General features: G+C 43.3%; 1 protein-coding gene across 1 annotated transcript; it reads right to left on the bottom strand.

Annotated features, from left to right (window-relative positions):
* Positions 1-9709: 9709 nt before the first annotated feature.
* irx5a (iroquois homeobox 5a) lies at positions 9710-13789 on the bottom strand. Its single transcript, XM_084067388.1, has 3 exons — positions 13407-13789; positions 11549-11951; positions 9710-10851 (listed from the first exon to the last, which is right to left on the bottom strand). The coding sequence occupies exons 1-3, from the start codon at positions 13668-13670 to the stop codon at positions 10046-10048; spliced, it is 1473 nt and encodes a 490-aa protein (XP_083923514.1). The 5' UTR covers positions 13671-13789; the 3' UTR covers positions 9710-10045.
* Positions 13790-22865: the final 9076 nt, after the last annotated feature.

Here is a 22865-nt window from a genome sequence, read left to right as displayed (position 1 = left end):
GTGTGTGTGTGTGTGTGTGTGTGTGTGTGTGTGTGTGTGTGTGTGTGTGTGGGCATCCTAGCGGTCATTAGGACACATATCTGTGTGGTAATGTGGAGCAGATGTTGGGGAAGAAAGGGATCATTTAAAAAGGCCAAATGTAAATAAACAGTCAGGCGGCCGGAGGACCCTCCTCCTCCCTCCCTCCTCACGGACCCTCTGAAGTCCCTGAAAGAAAACACTTCATCAATCTTCATCACCACCATTACAACTGTAATATTATAACGGGACTTATCTCATGTCTGCCGCTGTCCACTCTTAAAAGCCTGATTGGTGCTTCGCCGTATGACGGCCCTCGCAGGGCCAAGATAGCGTCACGTCCGCTTGATCCAGCATGTGCATGTGCTCTCTAAAACATCTCAAGTTTAATCCATTTACGAATCACACTTAAAGGAGTAGTTCACCCAAAAAGAAATCTTCATTTCTAACAATTACACACCCCATGAAGATTTGAATTCATGGATTTGTTTTGTTTTTTGTCACATTCCTATGCCAATAATTTTATGACCGGGTGTATTTCCGGTAGGAGACACAAAGAGTCTACCTTGTGTCTCCTACCGAAGACATTAGCATCTTTCCGCCGGTCATCAAATTATTAACTTAGGACTGCGACAAAAACAAAAAAGAATCCATGAATTCAAGGCTTCATGGGGTGTGTGATTGATAGAAAATAAGTCATTTTTTTGGGTGAACTACTCCTTTAAAGAGGTATTGGTCCTGAGCAGCTCATATACTCAATACTCTAAAGTGGTTTAGATTAACCACATGAACCCTATAGCGTCCTTATCCTATGCAATGTTGGTGAACATTTAGCGAAAATAGACGATCCACAAGCTCGGGTTGTGTTTCAACGTGTTGATTTGCAATTTTCATTGAAGAGATTTGGTGTAGAGGGAAAATATATGGGGACCAAGTATACAGACCCCTGGGGGTCACCGGTCAATGAAGTATATAGGGTTTAAGTGGTTACGGCATCCACCGACTACATAATAGGTCACCTCACAAATACTAAGCCAGTGATAACGAGTCATAATTTGTTCATCACACACACATAGCCTTATTTATTTGCGAGGACAATGACAGAATAGCATTTGATCAACACTTCAATTGAATAAATAGATTAACGTTACTGTCAACACGGAACTGTGTGTCCTGGCGAACGGAATGGTAGTCTCGTCAGGATTTCCCAAATGTGGGGAGTGAGTTGGCCGTTACACAGACATCCTGTGGACCGTCGATGGTCGCTTTTTTCCGCTCTGTGTTTTGGTTACTCAGGGTCCCGATAAACTCCAGTGTCTCCCCATCCAGCCGTGAATATTACCAAACCATCTGTAGCAACTGTGCTTGACACGGTGGGTTCCTTCAGCTCAGTCAGTGTGAGGCGACAATTTAGCTTGTGCTGGTTTGGTCAGCTGCTGTATGTTCCCTATAGGGATGCTATGGCCTACAGCAGTGGTGTAAAGTAACTGAGGTATTTGTACTTTACTTGAGTATTTCCAATTTCCAATACTTTTACTGTCACTCCACTACATCGCGGATCCAAATATTGTACTTTTACTCTTTACTTTACTTATTATTACAACACATACACTTCAGTCCTATATACATTTTGGCCATTTGAATATAGCCGATCTACAAGCTCACAATGTGTCGCATTGTGAGCTTGAAGATCTGCTTTTTTCAAATGATTTCTATACATTTGAAAACATGAAATGGGACATTCTGCAAAATTAGTACTTTTACTTTAGGTACTTTAAGTACATTGTGATGCCAATACTTTTGTACTTTTACTTCCAGACTTTTATAGTAGTTTTAGTATTTCTACATTGCAGTATTGATACTTTTACTTAAGTATAAAACGTGAGTACTGTTTACACCACTGGCCTACAGCTTATCGCCCTCTCTGTCCTATACCTTTTAAAACAAATGTCAGAGGTACTTCTCAGTAGCCTAGCTCTGCAGTAAACGTTTGCAGCATCATTATAATACACCTCCACTATTATACTGCTGAAGGCTGCCAGTCAGTGCAGTTCTTATGTCATGAAACACTGCAGGCTTCAGTCAACACTTCAGTGGGTGCGTTGAATTTGTTCTCTGCGTGGTCACAGTGGGGGTGGAGTCAGCACATTGAACACACATGAAGCCAGTATCTACTGAAGTCTCTATCAAGCAGACTGTGCAGCGCTATAGACCCACTAACTGCTCCCAGACCAGTGCTTATAGCAGAAGACTTGACTTTGATAGAGGGCCCCTCCTCCCTGAATACACACACACACACACACACACACACACACACACACACACACACACACACACACACACACACACACACACACACACACACACACACACACACACACACACACACACACACACACACACACACACACACACAGTAATTCACACATGCATTCACATACTGTACATTCATAATCATACAGTTATTCACATATGGCATTCACACATGCAAGCAATGTATTTATATGGCATAATATTTTGCGTGTGTGTCGTGTGCAGCCGACATTGTATAAACTTATTTATACAGTAGCCTATGCTTGCATATGAAAATATTTGTGTCATTTAAATCTGTTTTTTCTTGACCACAGATGTTAAGAATGTTACTTAGATTTAGACTTAGCATGTTGTTCAGACAGATGTCATGGTTTGATGTTTACCTGCATCCTAGTTCCTTTGAGGCACTACATTGTTCTCTTTGCACTCTACTTATGTCACTATTTACCCTGTCCTTTGTTGACTATGGGTTCATGCTTACTCTGCTTACTCTGATCTAAGTCGCTCTGGATAAAAAAGCGTCTGCTTAAAGCCTGATTTATATTTAGTTGCACGCTGGTGCAGCACGCCATACATAGCAGATGTACAAGCTCACAACGACACGTTGTGAGCTTGCAGATCTGCTATTTACTGAGCACAAACGACACTGCCACACAACTACGTACAGGATAACTGAGGCTCTAGTGTATAAATTGTGTACCTAGTGGTGTGAACATTCATGCTGCTGTGTGTGTGTGTGTGTGTGTGTGTGTGTGTGTGTGTGTGTGTGTGTGTGTGTGTGTGTGTGTGTGTGTGTGGTGTGTGTGTGTGTGTGTGTGTGTGTGTGTGTGTGTGTGTGTGTGTGTGTGTGTGTGTGTGTGTGTGTGTGTGTGTGTCACCTGCAGGGCGAGTGCCGCTGAGCCCTTACATGGCCACTGAACACACGCCCTGCCCAGTCAGAGGGTCAAGAGGCTCACTCCACACTGCTGTCAGAGCACACTGGCCAATGAGCAGCCCTTTTCACTGGGTCAAGTGTGTGTGTGTGTGTGTGTGTGTGTGTGTGTGTGTGTGTGTGCACGCCCATACGCATACCTGCTATATTCTCTTCATTTGACCCTGAATAAGGGATCATGATAAGCAATGTAGTGAGTGATTCAATCAAATGTTTTTTGTTTTCTTTTAGCGGTATGTCGATTTGAAACTTGTTTTGTCATATTATCAGCTGTGAATGTTGGCCGCCTATTTGAGTGACGGCTGTGCCAATGAAAACACCTGCCATTTACAACATGATTCATGGCTTCTGAATTTCCCACCTCAGATTTAGACCCGGTGACCTTGTTCACTTCTAATGTTTTACATAGTTAAATAGTTTAACCATTTAAGCCCTATTTATTCGTCATACAAAGGCATATGTGAGCTTGTCGATTGGCTATTTTACATTTATAAAGAAATTGTTTTGGAATAGCACAAAAAGAAAAATAAGAATATTAGTGTTTGATTTGGTTCAATAGTTTGCTTTGCAAGATCCAATAGGCTAATGTTACCCAACTGGAACTAGATTCTGAAAACTGATTCTGCAACCAATATATTTACCTTGAGTGTAGCATATACATTATAGATCATCATTCTTCGTTGATGTTTTTGTTTTGTTTTTTTGATTATTTTTTTTCTCCTTCAGAATAGATGTTTTATTCATCTAGGAATGTGAAGGGGGTCACTTAAAGCATCAGACAGCTGAACATTACACGTGTAATCTGTCCCTGGGGAGCTCTGCAGAGAAATACAAAAACGTCCGCAAAGTGCAGAAAAATAGTAGTAAATCAACCTTGTGCCACGTCATTTGGAGTTAGTTTTACAACGTGTTCAGAACAGCTTTATAACTTCATTTAACCGTGGACATAGATAGACCTATATTATAGGATAAGTACCATGAAGCAGGCTCGCATTACTTTCGCTTGTAGCCTACTTGTTGTTGTGTTTCTGTTTGAGCTCTTCAAATGGGTTTAATTGGGAGATAATGTCGAAGGATAAGATATATCATTGCATGATTAAGGATTGGATTCAGCTGTCATTTGGTGAAAACAAAACCCTCCAAAATAATAATAATTAATAAATGAATAAAGATATACATAAATATATAAATACATAAATAAATCGTCACTAACAAAACATTTAAAATAACAAGCGTCCCCAACTCACAAATGTGGTGCTGCTGTGCGTCATGACAGCGCCCTTGGACCACAACCTCAACTTCATATAGCTAAAAAGTTACGTTTCTGTCCAGGGAAAACGAGACATATCCGGGGAAAATAAATGAATACCGCAATATTGTTTTCAGTGTTTTTTTGTTTTTTTTGTTTAATTTAAACGATCTCCTTTTCCGAAGAAAAAAAGAAAAACTGTATTCCTTTTATTCCATTTCCAGGGCCGCAACACTTGGCTGTTTGGTGTTCATGGCCTTGCGAATAATCCAAGCAGAGGTCAAGCAACAGGGGGTGTCCCTTTACGCGCCGGGGCTGAATTTGACTCTCCTGGTCGTGTCAGATGTGTTGTATCATGTAGACAGACGTTTTATCAGTAAGCTGTTTATGTGAACTCCCTTTTGGTCCCGCTGAGTACATTTTAATGATATTGAAACGCAGTGTATCAACAGGTTTGGGTTTCACTTTGTGGTCTGACCTATTTGAGAAGGCCCCAAGTGGCAGGTGTGGACCTTAAAGCTCCCTAATCTATTTTGTCCCTACGCGCCAACTTAAATCTCTTCCCAAGGCTACCGAATTGTACAGCTATAGCTATAACCCCGTGCCAAACGCATTATTTCGATTTTTATATATACCCATAAATGTATATAGACTGCAATGTGATGTGTGTGTGTGTGTGTGTGTGTGTGTGTGTGTGTGTGTGTGTGTGTGTGTGTGTGTGTGTGTGTGTGTGTGTGTGTGTGTGTGTGTGTGTGTGTATAGCCCATGCTGTGTAGATCCAATCGAATACATTATCTTGAAGACTTTCAAATCGCCGTAGGCCTTCAATTATATAGGTTAACATTTCCACAAATCCCATGTTTGACAACATCAGTGCAAATTAGATTGTCACTGTCTGTCGTCACCACGTGTCTCTACTCTCTAGTATCAACGGGCTTCTAATAAACTCGCAACTTGCAACGCAGATAATGACGCTGATAATGGGATTATGCTGGGATGCAGATGTTACACGACGCGGAGCAACTTGAACTTCACTAGATCCAAGAGATCCGACCGAAAACAAGCCCGAAACTGCGGTTTACTCTTGTTTTTCATTATCCCATATTAGGTCCATAAACAGTCGTCGCTGGGAAAAGAAAAGAAAAATGTCTCCCACACGCACGCACGCACACACACACACACACACACACACACACACACACACACACACACACACACACACACACACACACACACACACACTTAAATATTATGCATAAACGTGGCGTCTATACTTTGAGGGGAAATATGCATGAATAAAGCATCAACCTGCTGGTGTGTGTGTGCGTGTGCGTACCCCTTCTCTTTCATCACAGGAGATGACATATAGGCTCGTGGTGTTTGAAATCGTGCCAGATTGCCATCGTGTCAGTTTCTGCAAAATGCCGAATTTGTTGAGGGGCTGAGAGCCACACACACACACACACACACACACACACACACACACACACACACACACACACACACACACACACACACACACACACACACACACACATTCATTATTGATTTGATTTGCAAAATAAATTATATTTGAAAATGCTGCTGTTTTACTTTTCGATTTCAACAACAATCCCGAGGCCTATTCTTTGTCATCTGCTTGAAAACTGCGCAATATTTGTTTCCCCACAATTAATTAGAGCCACCCACTTTATAAACAATGTTGTTCGTTATTCAATTAGATGTTTTCTTTAGACAAACGAATTTCACCAAAACTATTTTTTATTCTATTCGTTTCGTTCTCCTAGCGTGATAAGCCTATATTAAATCGATGCGTGCATTTAGGCCACGACGCTGCAGCCAGGGCCCTGCCCTGGTGGTAACAAAGTAAGATTGAAGGGTATATATATCCGTCTCTTTCTTCTATCGGTGTATTACCCCTCACTTCTTAACACGTGGGAACTGTTTCACCCCCTCTCTCCTGGTATTCTCACATGGTAGGTATCCACGCATCGCTCCAGAACAATGCGCTGGAGGTGAAACGGGAGACGGAGTGGGACAAAGTTGTGCACAGATCTTCCCCTATAGGCTATCGTGACTTTTTCCTTGTCTTGATAAAGGCCCGGCAAGATTCTCAGAACATTGTGTGGTTTAGGTTAATTGACTTAATTGGGTATAGCCTAGTTGGTGCGCATTGACACTTGTGGGAAAAATAACCGTACGTGTAGTCGATAAACGAATATTTATTTAACGAATTTATTGGAAGGGATCAAAAGAAAAGCCTCGAACGCAAAGACTGATAATAATAATATACTTTTGCAAATGTGGTAGGGTATACTCAATTACAACGCAAGTGATTAGCCTAATGTAGATTCAAAGGAACATCAAAGAGCCCCTCTCTCCCACTGGGCGTCGTTTGAATAACTGTTGGGGGGAAAACCAAGTGTCACATGTGGGAAAAACAATCAGCACTCCCACTAATTAATATTGCACAAAAACGTGGTCACACACATTTGGGGCTTTGGGTTTTTCGACAGTGCATGCAAAAACGGCAGATGACAGGCGTGTTTATTATTGATCATTTTCCAAACATTTCCCCCTAAATTAAGAGAGATGTTATCAGAAAGTTCCTCTCTGTGTCTAATATAGCTAATAGGCCTCATACTATACCCCATAAAACTGAAATTCGCTTATAAAAAAATAAAATAAAAAATGATATCCTATTTGACATAAACGACACAATATTTATAGGATTTATGCGAAGGACCTGAATATTGTCCGAGAGAAACATCACTTCATCAATAAAAATCACAACCCGCAAACCTCCCAAATAACTATAATAGTGTCTTATGGGACATTGCAACGAACACTTACACTCCCTCGTGGATCAGCCAAGGAAAAAAAACCGAAAATAAACATGATTATGCTATTTAGCCGGCTGATGTGTCGCAATCACTGCTCTCTCTTTCTCTCTCTCTCTCTCTCTCTCTCTCTCTCTCTCTCTCTCTCTCTCTCTCTCTCTCTCACACTCACACACACACACACACACACACACACACACACACACACACACACACACACACACACACACACACACACACACACACACACACACACACACACACACACACACACACACACACACACACACACACACACACAGAGTGTGTCTCTCTCTCTCTCTCTCTCTCTCTCTCTCTCTCTCTCTCTCTCTCTCTCTCTCTCTCTCTCTCTCTCTCTCTCTCTCTCTGTCAGATTAAAATAGAAAGCCCACTCACTCGCCCGCCTGACTCCGCATAGAGGACATTAAGGCTAAGGGAATTATATGAATCCCGCGGGACACTTCAAGCTGCAGCAGAGGAGAGAGTAAACTATGGAGATTAATGGTCGCCTGTAAACAAGAGCAAACTGTGCCACTTCACTGGACTATGCTCATAATAATAATAATACTAACACTAATCATAATCATCATAAAAATAGTGATCAGTGTTATTTTTTTGGTGTAAAAATTACGCTAAAAAATAAACCTTTATGGCAGCAATTTTAACAAATTGCCATATGTTGCTTGTCAAGATTGTTGATCTAATTATTCCACAATTGAGTATAAGCTTAGAAATAATATGAATAAAATATGTGACCATTATTAATAACAATAAGAACATGTATGTCGTTATTAGTGTTAATTGTAAATAATTATGACAACAGCATCAACAATGATATACGCTAATAATGATAATAATAATAATGTAATCATAATAATCATAATAATTAGCTAAATATGATTATTCTCATTAAACACGTTCCCAGCTTCTAGTATAAAACACCAGTAATGACCACCTTCATATCTGCAATTAGCCTGGAAAATAGCCCTGTTAATCCCCCCCCCCCCCCACACACACACACACACACACACTTCTTAATTCATTTTAACGCGTCAGTTGTTAAGTATGTGTAATGTCTGCTATTTTTTTTTCATCCACTTCAGCCACAATAACTGTGTGATCATGGTGCATGTAGGCCTATGTGTGCCTCTGTATTTCCTTTAACTAGGCCATTTTGATCAGAGGCGGTTATAAAGAACGGAAAGGAAGCCCCCCTGAAAATTATAGGAGCAAGTGTGACACCTACCTGCGGAGCTTGGAAGGGTCTGAGAGCCTCTTATAGTCGTGTGTGTGTGTGTGTGTGTGTGTGTGTGTGTGTGTGTGTGTGTGTGTGTGTGTGTGTGTGTGTGTGTGTGTGTGTGTGTGTGTGTGTGTGTGTGTGTGTGTGTGTGTGTGTGTGTGTGTGTGTGTGTGTGTACTGTACGTGTGTATGTGGCCCTTCAGATCAGATCCCTCCTTTTTCAGCCCCAAATCACCAATGTTTCACATCCAACGCACCATTAAAGAGCGTATATCCATTAAATGCCATAACGGGCCAGTATGCTCCTAAATGCATGATTGCGTCCTTTTAACAGCTCCTGCCACGCCTTGGAAATAGTAATGAGGCCTAAATTTGGCATAAAATCGAGCTCATTACCGCAGTTCGCCACCTGATTGCTTTGCATAAAACGCGATGAGTAATTGCGTTTAAAAAAAAGGGGGGGACCAAAGCCTTGGTTTTTATGTTGTTATTTTAAGATACACCTTCACAATGTGCAGGGGGTAATTTTAGGTTTACACAGTCAAAAATCCTCATTGCTAATTTCATTATTTTTACTCCTAGTGATGATGATGATGATGATGATGATGTAACCAAATGGACCCTCCCGGGTCCATTTGGTTACATGTTTTTTCTTTTTACTGTGTACAAATGTTGCTCATGTAGAATAACAGTGAAAGGGTATGGCTGCCTGGCTACTAACTTAAAATATACCAGAAAATTACTGTCTGCGTATTTTATTGTCCAAAAGGTCGGTACATGTCTGAGTGAAGCAAGATGGATTTTTTTCCCCTTTTTGTTTTGTTATGCCTTTCAAGTCTCCAACGACCTTTTCCCCCTCTCTGTGTTGTTGGCCTAGCCTCTCTCAAGTATGTCAATGCTTCCCCAACGCCCGCAAGCTTTTAGAAAAGAAAATTGCCATTGATACAGCTGTCATGGTGCAAAAATCCAATCCACAAATATTTCCTGTCGATTCATTTCGTGGGCCAGGAAGCACTTTTTGACACATCAAAAAACATGCAAAACAACAACTGCACTCCAAGAATAATTGGCTGCACAAGTGTATTTTTTTTCTTCATAATTTACTTCAAAGATAGTGTATTTTCCATTTTTTTCTTAAATACAAAAATGCTACATTAAATATACATGTTAGTCTTTAATACAAATAGACTCAGGCGGCTGCAGCGATTTAAGACCATTCATGTTACATGTTTTTTTTTTTTTTTTTTAGGATTAACCATTCTGAAACTAAAAATTTGAAAGATTAGCATGTACTCAGAAAATAACTGTTCTCAGAATTGTTTTTGCTTTATCATTGTTTTGTTTTTTCTTAAACCAACCACAAAAAAATAAAAAATAAATAAAAGGCTGCGTGGAGGAAAGAAAGAAAGAAAACAAAATAACAACCAGGTATATTAAATGTTTGACATACCTTTCTTTAGTTCAAATGGGGAGTCTTTACAAAGATCTACCTGCGTTTGCCCTCCTCTGACTTTCTGGCTCTCTCTTACCAGCAGAGCCTCTGCTCTACTTAACACAGTCTGGTTTAATCCATTGAAATGTGCCGTGGTGCTGCTGCTGGTGGACCCCGGCGGTGGTCCGGTGGTACCGTGGTGGTGGTGATGGTGGTTACTGTGCAGGTGTCCAAAGCCCCCATAGTTCGTGTAGGAGCCGGGATAGAACGGAGACGTGTAATACAGAGGCCTCGATAGAACCGTGCTGTTCTGATGATGATGATGATGATGATGAGGCGAGGACCGCGCCGCCGGGGACGCGGCGTTGTTGGGGCCGATTATCGGCCCCAACAACACCGCGTCCCCGGCGGCGATCTGGGCCTGGGGGTCACTGCTGCCCCCCTTGCACCTGTCCGAGGACGTGGCGATCTCCGCCAGAGACCACAGTTTGGGTTTAGGAGGGGCCGCAGACGACGGCGGCGAGTGGATCACTGACACTGTCACGTTGTTGTTATTGTTGCTGCTGCTGGTCACCACCGGCAAATGATTGTGGTTCGGGTCCGACGGCTTGTCGTCGCCCCCCCCACCGCGGCCCCCCGCCGCCGTGATGGTGGCTTTATTAGCAGACTCTGGCAGCAAGTCTGTCCGCTGATCGTCCTGCTCTTTTAATTCCGAGTCGCTTAGAAGAGGATCCGTGTCTTTGCTGCCATGATGACCGTCCTCTTTAAATCTGTCACACATTTCCCCTGGGTTTAGCAATTTATGGTCTGGAGAAGAAAAAAAAAGAAAGAGGGGGATATTATTATAGTTAATACTAAAATAATATGTTAGAATGTTTCAAAAAAAGATATTCCAAATATTCCTCATTTTATTGCAAGAGTTTTTGAAAATAGCAGATCTACAAGCTCACAAGCGTCTCATGTTGTGAGCTTGTAGATCGGCTACTTTCAAATGCATATAATGTGGCACAAAAGAGGCCGGGGCATATGTTGACTATTTGAATGCTATACAGATACATTCGAGGCTATATTGGACATTATCATAATAATAGCTATGGTAATAAGCATTCAACAATAGGCCCTCCTCGGCTCACACAACCGGTGCAAAAACCGGGGGATATTATTAATGATCATATAATGGCAATAATTATCATTAGCCGAATGAATACTCAGCGCAATACACCAGCTGTATCCTTATTATGCGGACTAAAGATGAATTGACTACTAAACACTGTGCGTCACCAGCAATTTCAGCCCCTCCGAGAAGTCAAATGAGGGGAGTTCAAGGTGATTATTATTTAAAGCAATTGTCCCATTATAAATAATATACCACCATTAACCAGCAATCAATTTTGCGCCCAGAGTGGAAACGACTGCGATGAAAAATTGATGATCCCCCCCCCCCCCCCCCCTCCACCCACTCGCCCCCCCTCCTTCTCCTCTCACACTGACTGCTTGCACCGACCTGACTCCGTGTCGGTCGACTCTCCCTTGTCCGTCGGCTTGCTGACGGGCTCGTCGTCGTCGTTCTTCTCCAGGTCGATGTTCTCGTCCTCCTCCTCGTCCTCGCTGCGGTTCCGCGGCGTCCACGTCATCTTGTTCTCCTTCTTGAGCCTCCTGCGGGCGTTGGCGAACCAGGTGGACACCTGGGTGAGGGTCATCTTGGTGATGATGGCCAGCATGATCTTCTCGCCCTTGGTCGGGTAGGGGTTCTTGCGGTGCTCGCCGAGCCAGGCCTTCAGGGTGGCCGTGGCGTCCCGCGTCGCGTTCTTGCGGTAGGCCGGGTCGCCGTACGGGTAGGAGCCCAGGGGAGCGGCGTACGGGTGGTAGCCTATTGACCCGGCCATGCCCTGGTCATAAGGAGAGCTCTGGAAACACACAACATATGCACCGGTCATCACACGCGTCTAAATGTTGTCAATTATTGTATGCCCCCCCCCCCCCCCCCCCCCTCTCCCCCTATAGGGTGGGGAGGGAGGGGGGCATACAATAATTGACACCAGGAAAATCAGCATAAATAAGTGTAGGCTACTTATTTATGCTGATTCTCCTGATGTTTATATTGACGTCGGCCATTATAAAATAATATATATTATTTAGCTATTTAAGAGTCCTTGAGCAATGGAAAGACTCTGTACAAATATAACCGTTTTAGTAGGCCTACAATTATTTATTATTATTATTGGCCTATTAATCCATTTACGGAGGAAATGCGCCTATATATTCAAAGAGCTTTAAAAGAGTTTAACACAGCGCAGAGGTGCACGCACACTCACGTACACGCGCGCACGCACACGTACGGTACACACACTCTCACACATATAGGCTACACAAATACATAGTGACTTTTTCCCCCTTCTTTCTGCAGCAGTAGCCAACAAGTTTGAACTTCGCCTTCATAAAGTTTGTGTGAACTCGATTTAATATAATTTCCAGGAGAGTCCTTAGTTATTTTTTGGTTTAATTTATCAGACGTCAACATGCAGGTATCAGCTATTATAATAATGGCAATTCAATCGATCACATCACGCATAGTTTTGAGTTCTGGCCTCAATTATGCTCCCATAGAAATTGATCAAATATAGGCCTACCATGTTTGTCTAGGGTCATCTTTTGAGTAAGTTAAACAGGCCTACAGCTACTTAGCTGGTAAGCTTCATTATTTTTTTGTGTTGTCATTATTTGTTCTTTTCCAGATTCCTAGATTTACGAATCCTATTGCAAGTTCAACCAAAAGCTTCTCTTTGCCTATTAAAAAAAGTGAAGGAGAAACTTTTCATCAAGCACCACTAAAAACGACACAAAAAAAACAAGTGACCTAAATTAAGTCAAAATTAAGTCACCCAGTATGATGCAGCACTTGTGAAAGATAAACACATATTTTTGCCACGACATTATATTCCCCATAATAATTATTGTATTTTACAAAAGCACAACACGACACCAATCAGACCAATTAGATGTGTTTACAGTACATTTTCGTGACGGCAACGTCAACAATGGTAATGAAATTGAACGCAACACAAATCGTCTTCTCTCCCATAAAGCGCACACACATCCCAAGCGAGCACCGAGTTGTGGATATTCCTATAATCAGAGCAATTAATCTCCGACCGGTTTTCACACATTGTTAACTAAAGTCATACATTTCAAGTTGTAGCCTATACACTTCGGCCATTTGAAAATAGCAGATCTACAAGCTCACAATGCCTCTCATAGCAAGGCACTGTGAGCTTGTAGATCGGCTATTTTCAAATGATTTTAATACATTTTAAAACTTGTGAAATGGGACATTCTGCGTATTGAGTATATAGGCTACTCACCACGTACGAAGAGAATGTGGCAGCGGCGGCCGCGGCGTCTGCCGCGCTGTACGCCGGCAGATGCGAGTTGTAGCCGGGCGGAGAGGCGCTGCTGAACGCGGTAGATCCAGCGTACGGAGCGAAGGCGGACCCGGACGAGGACCTGCCGAGCTCCAGCTCCGTGCGGGGTCCCGACAGGACGCTGGCGGCACCGTACGCCGGACACGAGTACAGAGCCAGGGAGGCGGACGGCTGGTACAAGTAGCCCTGAGGAGGATACGCCATGGTGCTGGCTGAAGCCACAGGAAAGTATACGCCTTAGTATACTTGCGCACTTTTCCCCTTATTTTCCCCCCTCTCTCATGCGTCGTCCCTCATAGAGTCCCCTCGCATCAACAGACCAGCCTGTCTGTCTGTCCCGTGTCCCCCCCACCCTCCTCCACCTCCTCCTGCTGAATGACAGCGGTCAATCAAAAAAAGTGAAATGATAAATGAATCGTCTACATATAGGACTTTTGGATGTCGGATTTTTTGGTCGCTGATGCCAGCCCCAGCAACAAACCCTCTGCTGCGCGTTGTGAAATTGCTGTCGTTGGTTTTTCTGTCGCTCCAACCCTTATCTGAGTGAGTTGCGCCCTCGCTGGCTGCTCTCATGTGCTGTGGTGCACACGTTTTTTTTTTTCAGTTTTTTTTTTTTTTTTCGTTCGTTCGTTCGGATGGGGGGGCTTTGCTTGAGAAAATGTCCTGCCACAAGATGCAAAGTTGGAAATTGAGGATTCTGACGCCTACTACTACGCGGCGCAACGCTCCTCCTATCGGGGTGTTAGTCATCCAGAAAGAAAAAGGCGAGCTTAAGCTTGGGCAACAGTGTTGCCAGGTTTTGTGAGAGAAATAAGCAACCAGGTCTAGGAAAACAAGCCCCAAAAAGCCACATGAGCAATTTGAATCTTTATTAATCAGGTACTTTAACAAGCTCACAAAGCGTCGCGATGCGACGCGTTGTGATCTGCTATTTTCAAAAAAATCTTGTGAAAAATGTGGAATATTTTCGACACATTTTAAGAACACAAATTGTTCCAGGGTCCCGTCCCTGGCACAAAATATGTATGGGGGTCTGTGCATAATTTGGGGGTAGGAACCACTGGTTTAAACAACATTACACAACAAGCCAAAAACAAGCAACTTCAGAAACAAGCCCCCCAAAAAACGCAACCACCAACTAGGCCTACCAATTTTTACAAGCAACTTTACAGAAAAAGAAGCCCAAAGTCGCTTATAATAAGCCGACATGGCAACACTACTGGATGGGCAACCGCGCAGCCCTACCCAAATCCATTCTCTCTCTCTCTCTCTCTCTCTCTCTCTCTCTCCACCCCCCCCTCTTCCCCCCATGCTTCTTCTTATTCACCCCATTTCCCCCTCCCTCCCTGCTCTCTCTCTCTCTTTTTGAGTAACTATCCATCTCCTCCCGCTATTTCTCTCTATTTTTTCCTCCCATAACAGTTAAGTCTCAAGTGCGCCATGCAGCCCCCTGGATGCATGGCCATATCATGATGCGAGAGAGTCTGTAGATCGGCTCCAACTTTCTTCTCCTTTTTTCCCTTTTTTCCCCCTCTCCTCTAAATACGAAGCCTTCAGTTCTTTCACACTTCATCAATAACAAATGGCTCGGTGTCTGACAGCCAGGAACGGCTCTGCTGCCAGATTATGAAAAGAAAGAAAGGGAAAAGGCTATCCGCGTTCTTTTTGCCGCTGTTCTATTCTTCCCCCAGCGCTTATTTCGTCTATATGAGAAAGAAAAAATAAATGTCATTTTGAATATGTGCGTCAAAACCGACTTGATTCTCCGTGATCTGCGCGTAAATGGACGGAGGCTATAAAGGGCGATAGCCTACGTTTCAAATGGATTACTATTGTAGACTACAACACGTCGACTTTCTAACAACCAGACGCATTTGTCATTCATCGGTAAGATATGGCAAAACTTACAAAAAAAGTAAAAGTAAAGATGGCGCAAATAGCCGTAAATAGGCTATAGCCTACATCACGGACTTCTCCTTCAAGCTGATTAAATATCGTATGTATACAAACTATTCTTAATCGGCATTTATAATAGATTTACAGAAATATTTTTTGTGTTGCCTCCCTTGAGCTATATTTACAGTGGTGACGGCTAATAATTGTTTAGGCTATATTCCTTCTTGCAATATATCCTGGTAATAAAGCTCGTTGAAAGTCCTAAAGCCCGGAGCCCAGGGCAGATTAGTACCATATGAACTACTCCAAATCCACCACGACCAGTGGATGTAATCTCATTTGATCCCAGCCGATACCTTTCTTCTCTGAAATATGGAATGGCTGAGATTTATTTAATATTGCACGCTTACCGGCCATTATATTCCCCCTTTTCTCTATTCAAAAGCTGTAAGGCACCTGCTAGCCTACTAAAACCACACAAATAAACTGCCACCATCAAAAATCTGTAATAATATTAATATACGAATAACCTAATAACAGTAATAATATAATAATGGTAAAACAGTAATAATATAAACAATAATACTCATATAATAATAAGTAATAATCATTGGGGAATAAGAAATATAAATGAACTGTACCAATGTAACAAATAATAAATAAAATATCAATATCATATTGTTCAATATTTTTTTATAAATTGGTTTTACTCGACATAATTCAAATATCTTTAGGGCCATATAAATTGTGGTGATTGTGTGGCTTTTTCTAGTTCAAATCTCAGATGAACCGAAAGGGATCGCTGTAGGCGCTGCTAAAGAGTGTGTGTACACACGCTCTCTCCAGTGTCACGTGTCGTTACGCTCTGAAAAGCTCTCCAGAGCAAAGAGTGATGACGCTGGTAGTGACTGTCAGCCAATGCACACTTTAAAAAAAACACATGCAAAGAAGAATAGATGCACAAAGCTAGAGTACAGTAGTCCAATAATGATACTGTAAACCAGTGGTTTTCAACCCTTTTCAGTGTATCAAGGTCCATTATTTATTCGGCATTTGAGCCACTATGGACCACCATTTGATGAGATTTAGACTCTCAGAACCCAAATCTTAGAATATTTTGTTGTCATTGGATGAGATTTTGTCCACAATTCCATGCTGCATTGATGTGGTTCCAATAGGAGAGATAACAGGCAAACGTTGATCAAAATAACAATTCTTCTACATGCTCTAATTGTGTAGACGTCTTGTAAATTAAGTTGGGGACCACCCGGAACCCCCTCAAGGACCACTGGTGGTCCCCGGACCATTGATTGAGAACACTGCTGTAAACGCCTACTTTTTTTAATCAGATCCTGCAGTGTAGATAGACAAAATGTATTGTAATATCATCACACTTCCTACTAATAACAGACTAGTGCAGGTGCTAACAAGTCAATTGATATTTTCTGTAACAACACAGCAGGTACTGACGAAATATAATAACAATGTATAATGTTATTGTTAAACCAGGGGGTTTCCATACAGTAGCCTACATTGGGTGACTACACTGATTATTATACATTTTTATTATATGCTAAATCTGCAAACTAGATTTAAAACAAAACGTATAAGCTACCTTTTCCACATTTTGATATAGCAAGAGCTATGTGATCTTTTGGATTCTTGGAACATATATTACAATATTTATACAACTTATATAACAATATTTTACCATTAAAGACACAGTGAAGAGTGACTGTTAAGACTACATGAGCTGCAGATGAGATTTGAGGGGGCGGGGGGGGGAGAGAGAGAGAGAGAGAGAGAGAGAGAGAGAGAGAGAGAGAGAGTGTCTTGAAACGGTGTCACTGTTGATAGGCCCTCTCTCTCCCTCCATTGTTTGACTGCTTAATTCCTTTGATAAGAGTTGCTCTCTGAAGTAAAGGAAGAGTAAAGCTCTGTTAAATAACCGGCGCTGCCACTTCAACAGCACATTAACAAAGGACATAGGTGAGTATAGTTTCGCTTATTTGCGCTTTTTGTACCGTGGAAAAAAAGCTTGACATTTCAGCAAAGTCTCTTCCTGTAAACGGGGTCCGACGTGACAAACCGGCATTTGAGGCATGAAAAAACGCACACACACATAGCCTATACACTCACACACACACACACACCCATGAAAGAGCTGCAGTGGCATTGAACGAGTAGTATATCTTATGAAAGATGATGCATCGCACTTAAAATGCCTGCGGGCACTAGGCGTTAATCTAATTTGGATATAGGGGGCTATTATTGGACAGCATTACGCGTCGTGGCGCACTAATTGCGCCTCGCGTTCAAAGAGGTTGGATAGAGTTAAAGTTGGTTAATGTCAAGGAGCTGACAGGTTTTCTTTCTGTGTGTGTGTGTGTGTGTGTGTGTGTGTGTGTGTGTGTGTGTGTGTGTGTGTGTGTGTGTGTGTGTGTGTGTGTGTGTGTGTGTGTGTGTGTGTGTGTGTGTGTGTGTGTGTGTGCACAAGGTCAGCTGTAGTGCTTTTAAAAAGCCCCTGCCTGCCTGTGTATTCACCAGGCTGTACAGAGAATGCTTGAAGTATTCATAGGATTTTACCCATTCTAAATCTGTGTCCTAAACCGATTAGTTGACACCAATTTTTTTCTTTGATGTATTAGCTGAGGGCTTTTGCCACTTGGAAGCCAATTGAAATTCAAAACAGTTTCGCTCCAAATGCTTTGGGGAGATCTGCGGCAAATAATGGATGTAATTTATTTTTGACCTTGCATTTTTTTCCTATATTAAATGATTAAACTAATGTGTGCTACGCCATTGGACTAAACAACTGCTGTTCCACAGCCATAATTGGCTATTATGAGGTGATTTAAACAGCTCTATTTAAGTCTTTCTTTCTTTTTTTAATTTTATTTTCTTCTTTATGTTTTCTGAAAGGATATGGAATACATTTTAAATGATCGCAATTATGCAAACATTTAGTTTTGTAAAACTGTATTTTTTTTGTTGCCAAGTTTTGCTCATGTATTAAAATTGAGATTTAAATACTTGTCTTTTAAAATGTATTTGTCCATTTGACTGGAAATCTGCTTATATGACAAGAAGTTTGTGGGTGAAGTGCTGTTGGCTGTTGATTAGTCCCAGACACATACTGTATATTGTGGCATGTACAGTAGTCTATAATGTTCCATGTATTAGCCTACTTTATGTTCTTTATAAATGTGTTAGTGTAAGAAGACAAAATACATTTATAAATATATTAAAATAAGTAAATACAAAAAAAGGCACAGGCTGACATTTGGAAATAAACTGCCACCAAGTATCTTTTTTCAAATTGAAGAACTCCTTGCAGTTTTTTAAAGACACTTCCTGTTGCTATATTCATGACATATTGACACTTAATATTTTAGGTAACAACTATCACACTCATTGCTATACACAGGCATACCATACGCACACAAAATCTTATCGTTCTCTAAGATCTTAGATGTCAAACAAACACACAAAGTGTACGGAAATGTGAGCTGATGTACGTTATAGCTCCCAAGATACAGGATATTTTCTCTTTTCAGATCGCTTTTCTTCCTCTGTCCACGTGAATGAAGACGTATGGAGAGACGGAGTGTGTGAGAGAGAGATAGAGAGCAAGAAAGAAAGACAGAGAGTGTGTTTATAGTTCACTGCCTCCTTTCCTCCTCCTCTCATGGGGCCTGTCCTCCCAGAGATCTGACCGGGCTGAACGGCAGGGCCCTCGGATTGGCTAAGTGATGAAATGATGACCCTATTATGAGAAGCGATTCCAAAATGAGAGGTATCAGGACAAAGATTGCGCCCTGCTGCACCCCTTCGTCTTTTTCTCTCCTGTTTTCTCTCACGTGTGTGTGTGTGTGTGTGTGTGTGCGTGTGTGTGTGCGTGTGTGCGTGTGTGTGTGTGTGTGTGTGTGTGTGTGTGTGTGTGTGTGTGTGTGTGTGCGTGTGCGTGTGCGCACACACACACACACACACACACACACACACACACACCACTCTCACTCCCCACTGCCAGCTGTGCAGATGATGATTGATTTGCGCGGGACGGATTGCAGGAAGCACCCATTGATTTTTCAATGTCTTATAAAATATATATATATATTTACAGTTGTATCCATGAGGTGTAATCCCCCCCACACACACCTCCCCCTTTCAAATGGGGGTGGTAGTCGGGGCATACAGGCTACAAAGGATAATACTTACCCTACTCTGTGACAAGACGAATGAGCTGTAATATTATTTCAGAATGGAGTCAATAGGCTCGGTGACTAAATGAATATTGATTGGATATAACAAAGCCTGAGTAAGGTGAATATGAGCTGTTTCAGAGGGCTGCCTATGTAGGGCAGCAGGCCTATCCCCCTTTTCACTTCACTCCACTGGCTTGCACACAAGTCATGCACAGTCAAATATGGAGTGTTCATTTGACCACTTTCAACCCGGCGACCCTACGTTGGGCATGTCATTATAGGCGGAAATGTTCAACAAATGTCAAAAATTGCAAAAGCAAAAATATATACTCATCATTTTGTGTGTGAAAATAGCAGATCTACAATTTTACAATGCGATTTACAAATCCCTATTTGTCTTTCGACAAAGGGATCCACTGGCCAGTTGCTGTTGGTGAATATCACAGATGGTTTATGTACATAAGATCACCGCCCCCCTACGCCTTTCACTGGCTGCTATATTGTTGCCAGCATGTATAATGTGATTGGTGATCTGAGAGGGCCTCCCCGGCGGCGCCTTATAATGACCGTTGTCGTCTTGCCACACCTATGGCTAAATGACACGGCTTTGGTTTTGATGGCGCTATAGGCACCGTTCCGTGCGGTAGGCTAATGATCATCGACGTGGAAGAAAGAGAACCCGTGGCTGACGATGACTACTTTGAAGCTCTGGAAGGGGTGTAGGCGAGTGCTCTCATAAAGGTAAAGCGAGACGGTGATGTACGAATCAAATGAGTGGCGGAGTGCTAACACCCCGTAGCCAGCCAGCCGGGAGCTATGCCCTACATATTTTTGCGTCGACTTAATCCAATTGAAATTGTGCGAGTGAGAGTTGCGGGGGCTTCGGTTTGGGGGTCTGCTTATGCATGTGCGGCGTAATGGAGGAAGATGAGGGGTGGTGATAGATCACAGCCCAGGTAGTGTAAACACATGAGCCCCCCCTGAGGGTTTGGTGTGCATGTTCCACCTCTCTCTCTCTCTCTCTCTCTCTCTCTCTCTCTCTCTCTCTCTCTCTCTCTCTCCTACTAATTTACTTTTCACCCCACCTCCGTCCCCCACCTCCAGCCTTGGCTCATCCTCCCCTAAAAATGTCCCTCTGTCTCTCTCTGCCTTGCTTTCTCTCTCTCTCTCTCTCTCTCTCTCTCTCTCTCTCTCTCTCTCTCTCTCTCTCTCTCTCTCTCTCTCTCCCTCCCTCTCTCCCTCTCCTATACAGAATCCACACCCCACCTCGCCCCAAATTGCATTAGTGGAGCACAAAACCAGAGGCAGCCGTAATCTGTCAACATGCCCTTTAATTGGAGGGAGAAAACAACACGTGGTTTTTTTTCTTTTCCTTTTTTTATCCCCCCCCTCTTCTCTTCCTCCTTCAGTTGTGCCATTCCTAAGTGCACATGCCAAAAACAAAATGTGAGGGTGGTGGGAGGGGAGAGTTCAGTCCTCCTCCTGGAGGGGGAAGTGATCCTCCGGGAGAGAGCGGGGCGTAATTAAAAGTATCTTTTAATAGGCTTGTAATGCTGAGCCCGACTCTTGTTGCCTTAAGTAGAGGGTGAACTCTTGCGGCTGGTGGGGACGGACATGCAGGAGGTAGTTTGGGGGGTGGGTGGGGGTATCGGAGAGACTTGCGGACGGCAGTGAAGGTGGGGTGTGTGTATCTGTGTGTGTGTGTGGGGGGGTGGTTGTGCTGAGGGAGGACTGTAAGCGATACGCCGCCTCGGCGTCATCAGACATGCAGTCTCCGCCTCGGTCACCGCGCTCGGGACACCAGCCACTTTACCTCCCTCCCCTCTCCTCCCCTTTCCTCCCCTTCTTCCGCCTACACACACACACACACACACACACACACACACACACACACACCACACACACACACACACACACACACACACACACACACCTCCACTCCACTTGCTCCGTTCCCATGTTGCCCACCCACCCACTCCTCCAAAACGAGGGGGATTCATCTCAGCGTCACCTTTCCACCCCTTTCTCCTCCTATAGGTAAGTTGTGTCCTGCCTTCCTCTGGCCCGGTGGGGGCGCAGAGGGGGTCCATTCGGGGAGTTTGGACGACGGGGGGGGGGGGGGCACTACTCGGTAATCAAACGAGACTGCTTAAAGGAGGACGGGGGGTGGGGTGGGGGGGGGGGGGGGGGGTGGGGGCAGAGGAAGGGTGGAGGTAGAGGAGAAGAAGTATTATGTTCTGTTGTGCGTTCCACCGCAGCGATGTTGCTCTGTTTCTTCTTATTGTTTTTGCGTCCGCCAAAGGACTTTGATGGCGTATCGCCTTACCTTTGTAGTCCCCGGCAGCCATGTTTCATAAACACACAGAACGGGGGGAACGGTGCAGAGGAAACATCCTTCGGCATTAGAAATGTAGATGGCCGCTCTGCTCCCTTGCCTCTCCGCATTCCGCACGTGCCCAGTCGCATTCTCTTATAGTCCCAGCAGAACACGGTGGTGTTGGGTTTCCTCTCTCCCATGGCTTTGATACCTTTTTAAACGTCTCACAATCAGCCCCCTTTATTCACTGTGTCATGTATAATCTGTGGTAACAACAATACCAACATGGACCCCCACACACACCCCTCCCCAACTCACCCGCTTTCTCTCTCTTTCCCTCTCCCTCTCTCGCTTGCTCCCTCCATCTCTCTCTCTCGCTCCCCCCTCAGTCTCCCTCGCTCCCTTCCTCCCTCCTTCCCTCTGTCTCCATCTTTCCTTCCCTCCCTCCCTCTCTCTCTCTCCCTCTTTCCCCCTCTCCCTTCCTCCCTCTCCTCCTCCCTCTCTCTCTGGGTAGTTAAGTACTCCGGTGCTACTGTGGCACCGTACCCTTCATGCTGTGGGGTTTTGGTTTCAGGACAATGTGCATGTGCCAGCAGTTTATATGTTATTGTAGGAATGCAGGGTTGCGCGTGTGTGCCAGCCAGGGTGTTTAATGTGGGCCTCGCCTTAATGATGAGAGAGCCTGTGTGATTTTAATTAATATCAAACAGAGGATTCTCCATTAGGCTTCGTACTTCATGTGTGCCGTCACAAAGGGAATTGGCAGCTCACAATTATCTCTGCAGTTAACTGAAAACCTCGGTAGAATACAATGTAAACCTTATTCCAAATCTATCATAGCCCATTAAAAAACTGCTCCACGGAGCTCTGATTCTCATATATAGACACATTTATTTTTTCTCTTCACAGTATAGTCTCCACGGACTAATTTATACATAATTGAATATTTACATATTTACAAAAAAAAGGATAGTTTACCAG

This window comes from Gymnoscopelus microlampas (assembly GCF_963454915.1).
Source record: "Gymnoscopelus microlampas genome assembly, chromosome: 1".
In the NCBI taxonomy this organism is placed as follows: Eukaryota; Metazoa; Chordata; class Actinopteri; order Myctophiformes; family Myctophidae; genus Gymnoscopelus; species Gymnoscopelus microlampas.
Note: the sequence above shows the minus strand (reverse complement) of the source record. Positions and strands in the feature narration are given on the sequence as shown.

Excerpts from the sequence above, each read along its gene's own strand:
- irx5a (XM_084067388.1), bottom strand. The coding sequence starts at position 13,670 with ATGGCGTATCCTCCTCAGGGCTACTTGTACCAGCCGTCCGCCTCCCTG. Across the intron at positions 11,952-13,406 it reads CCACATTCTCTTCGTACGTG|AGCTCTCCTTATGACCAGGG; the intron begins GTGAGTAGCCTA and ends GTGTGTTTCCAG. Across the intron at positions 10,852-11,548 it reads GTCGACCGACACGGAGTCAG|ACCATAAATTGCTAAACCCA; the intron begins GTCGGTGCAAGC and ends TTTCTTCTCCAG.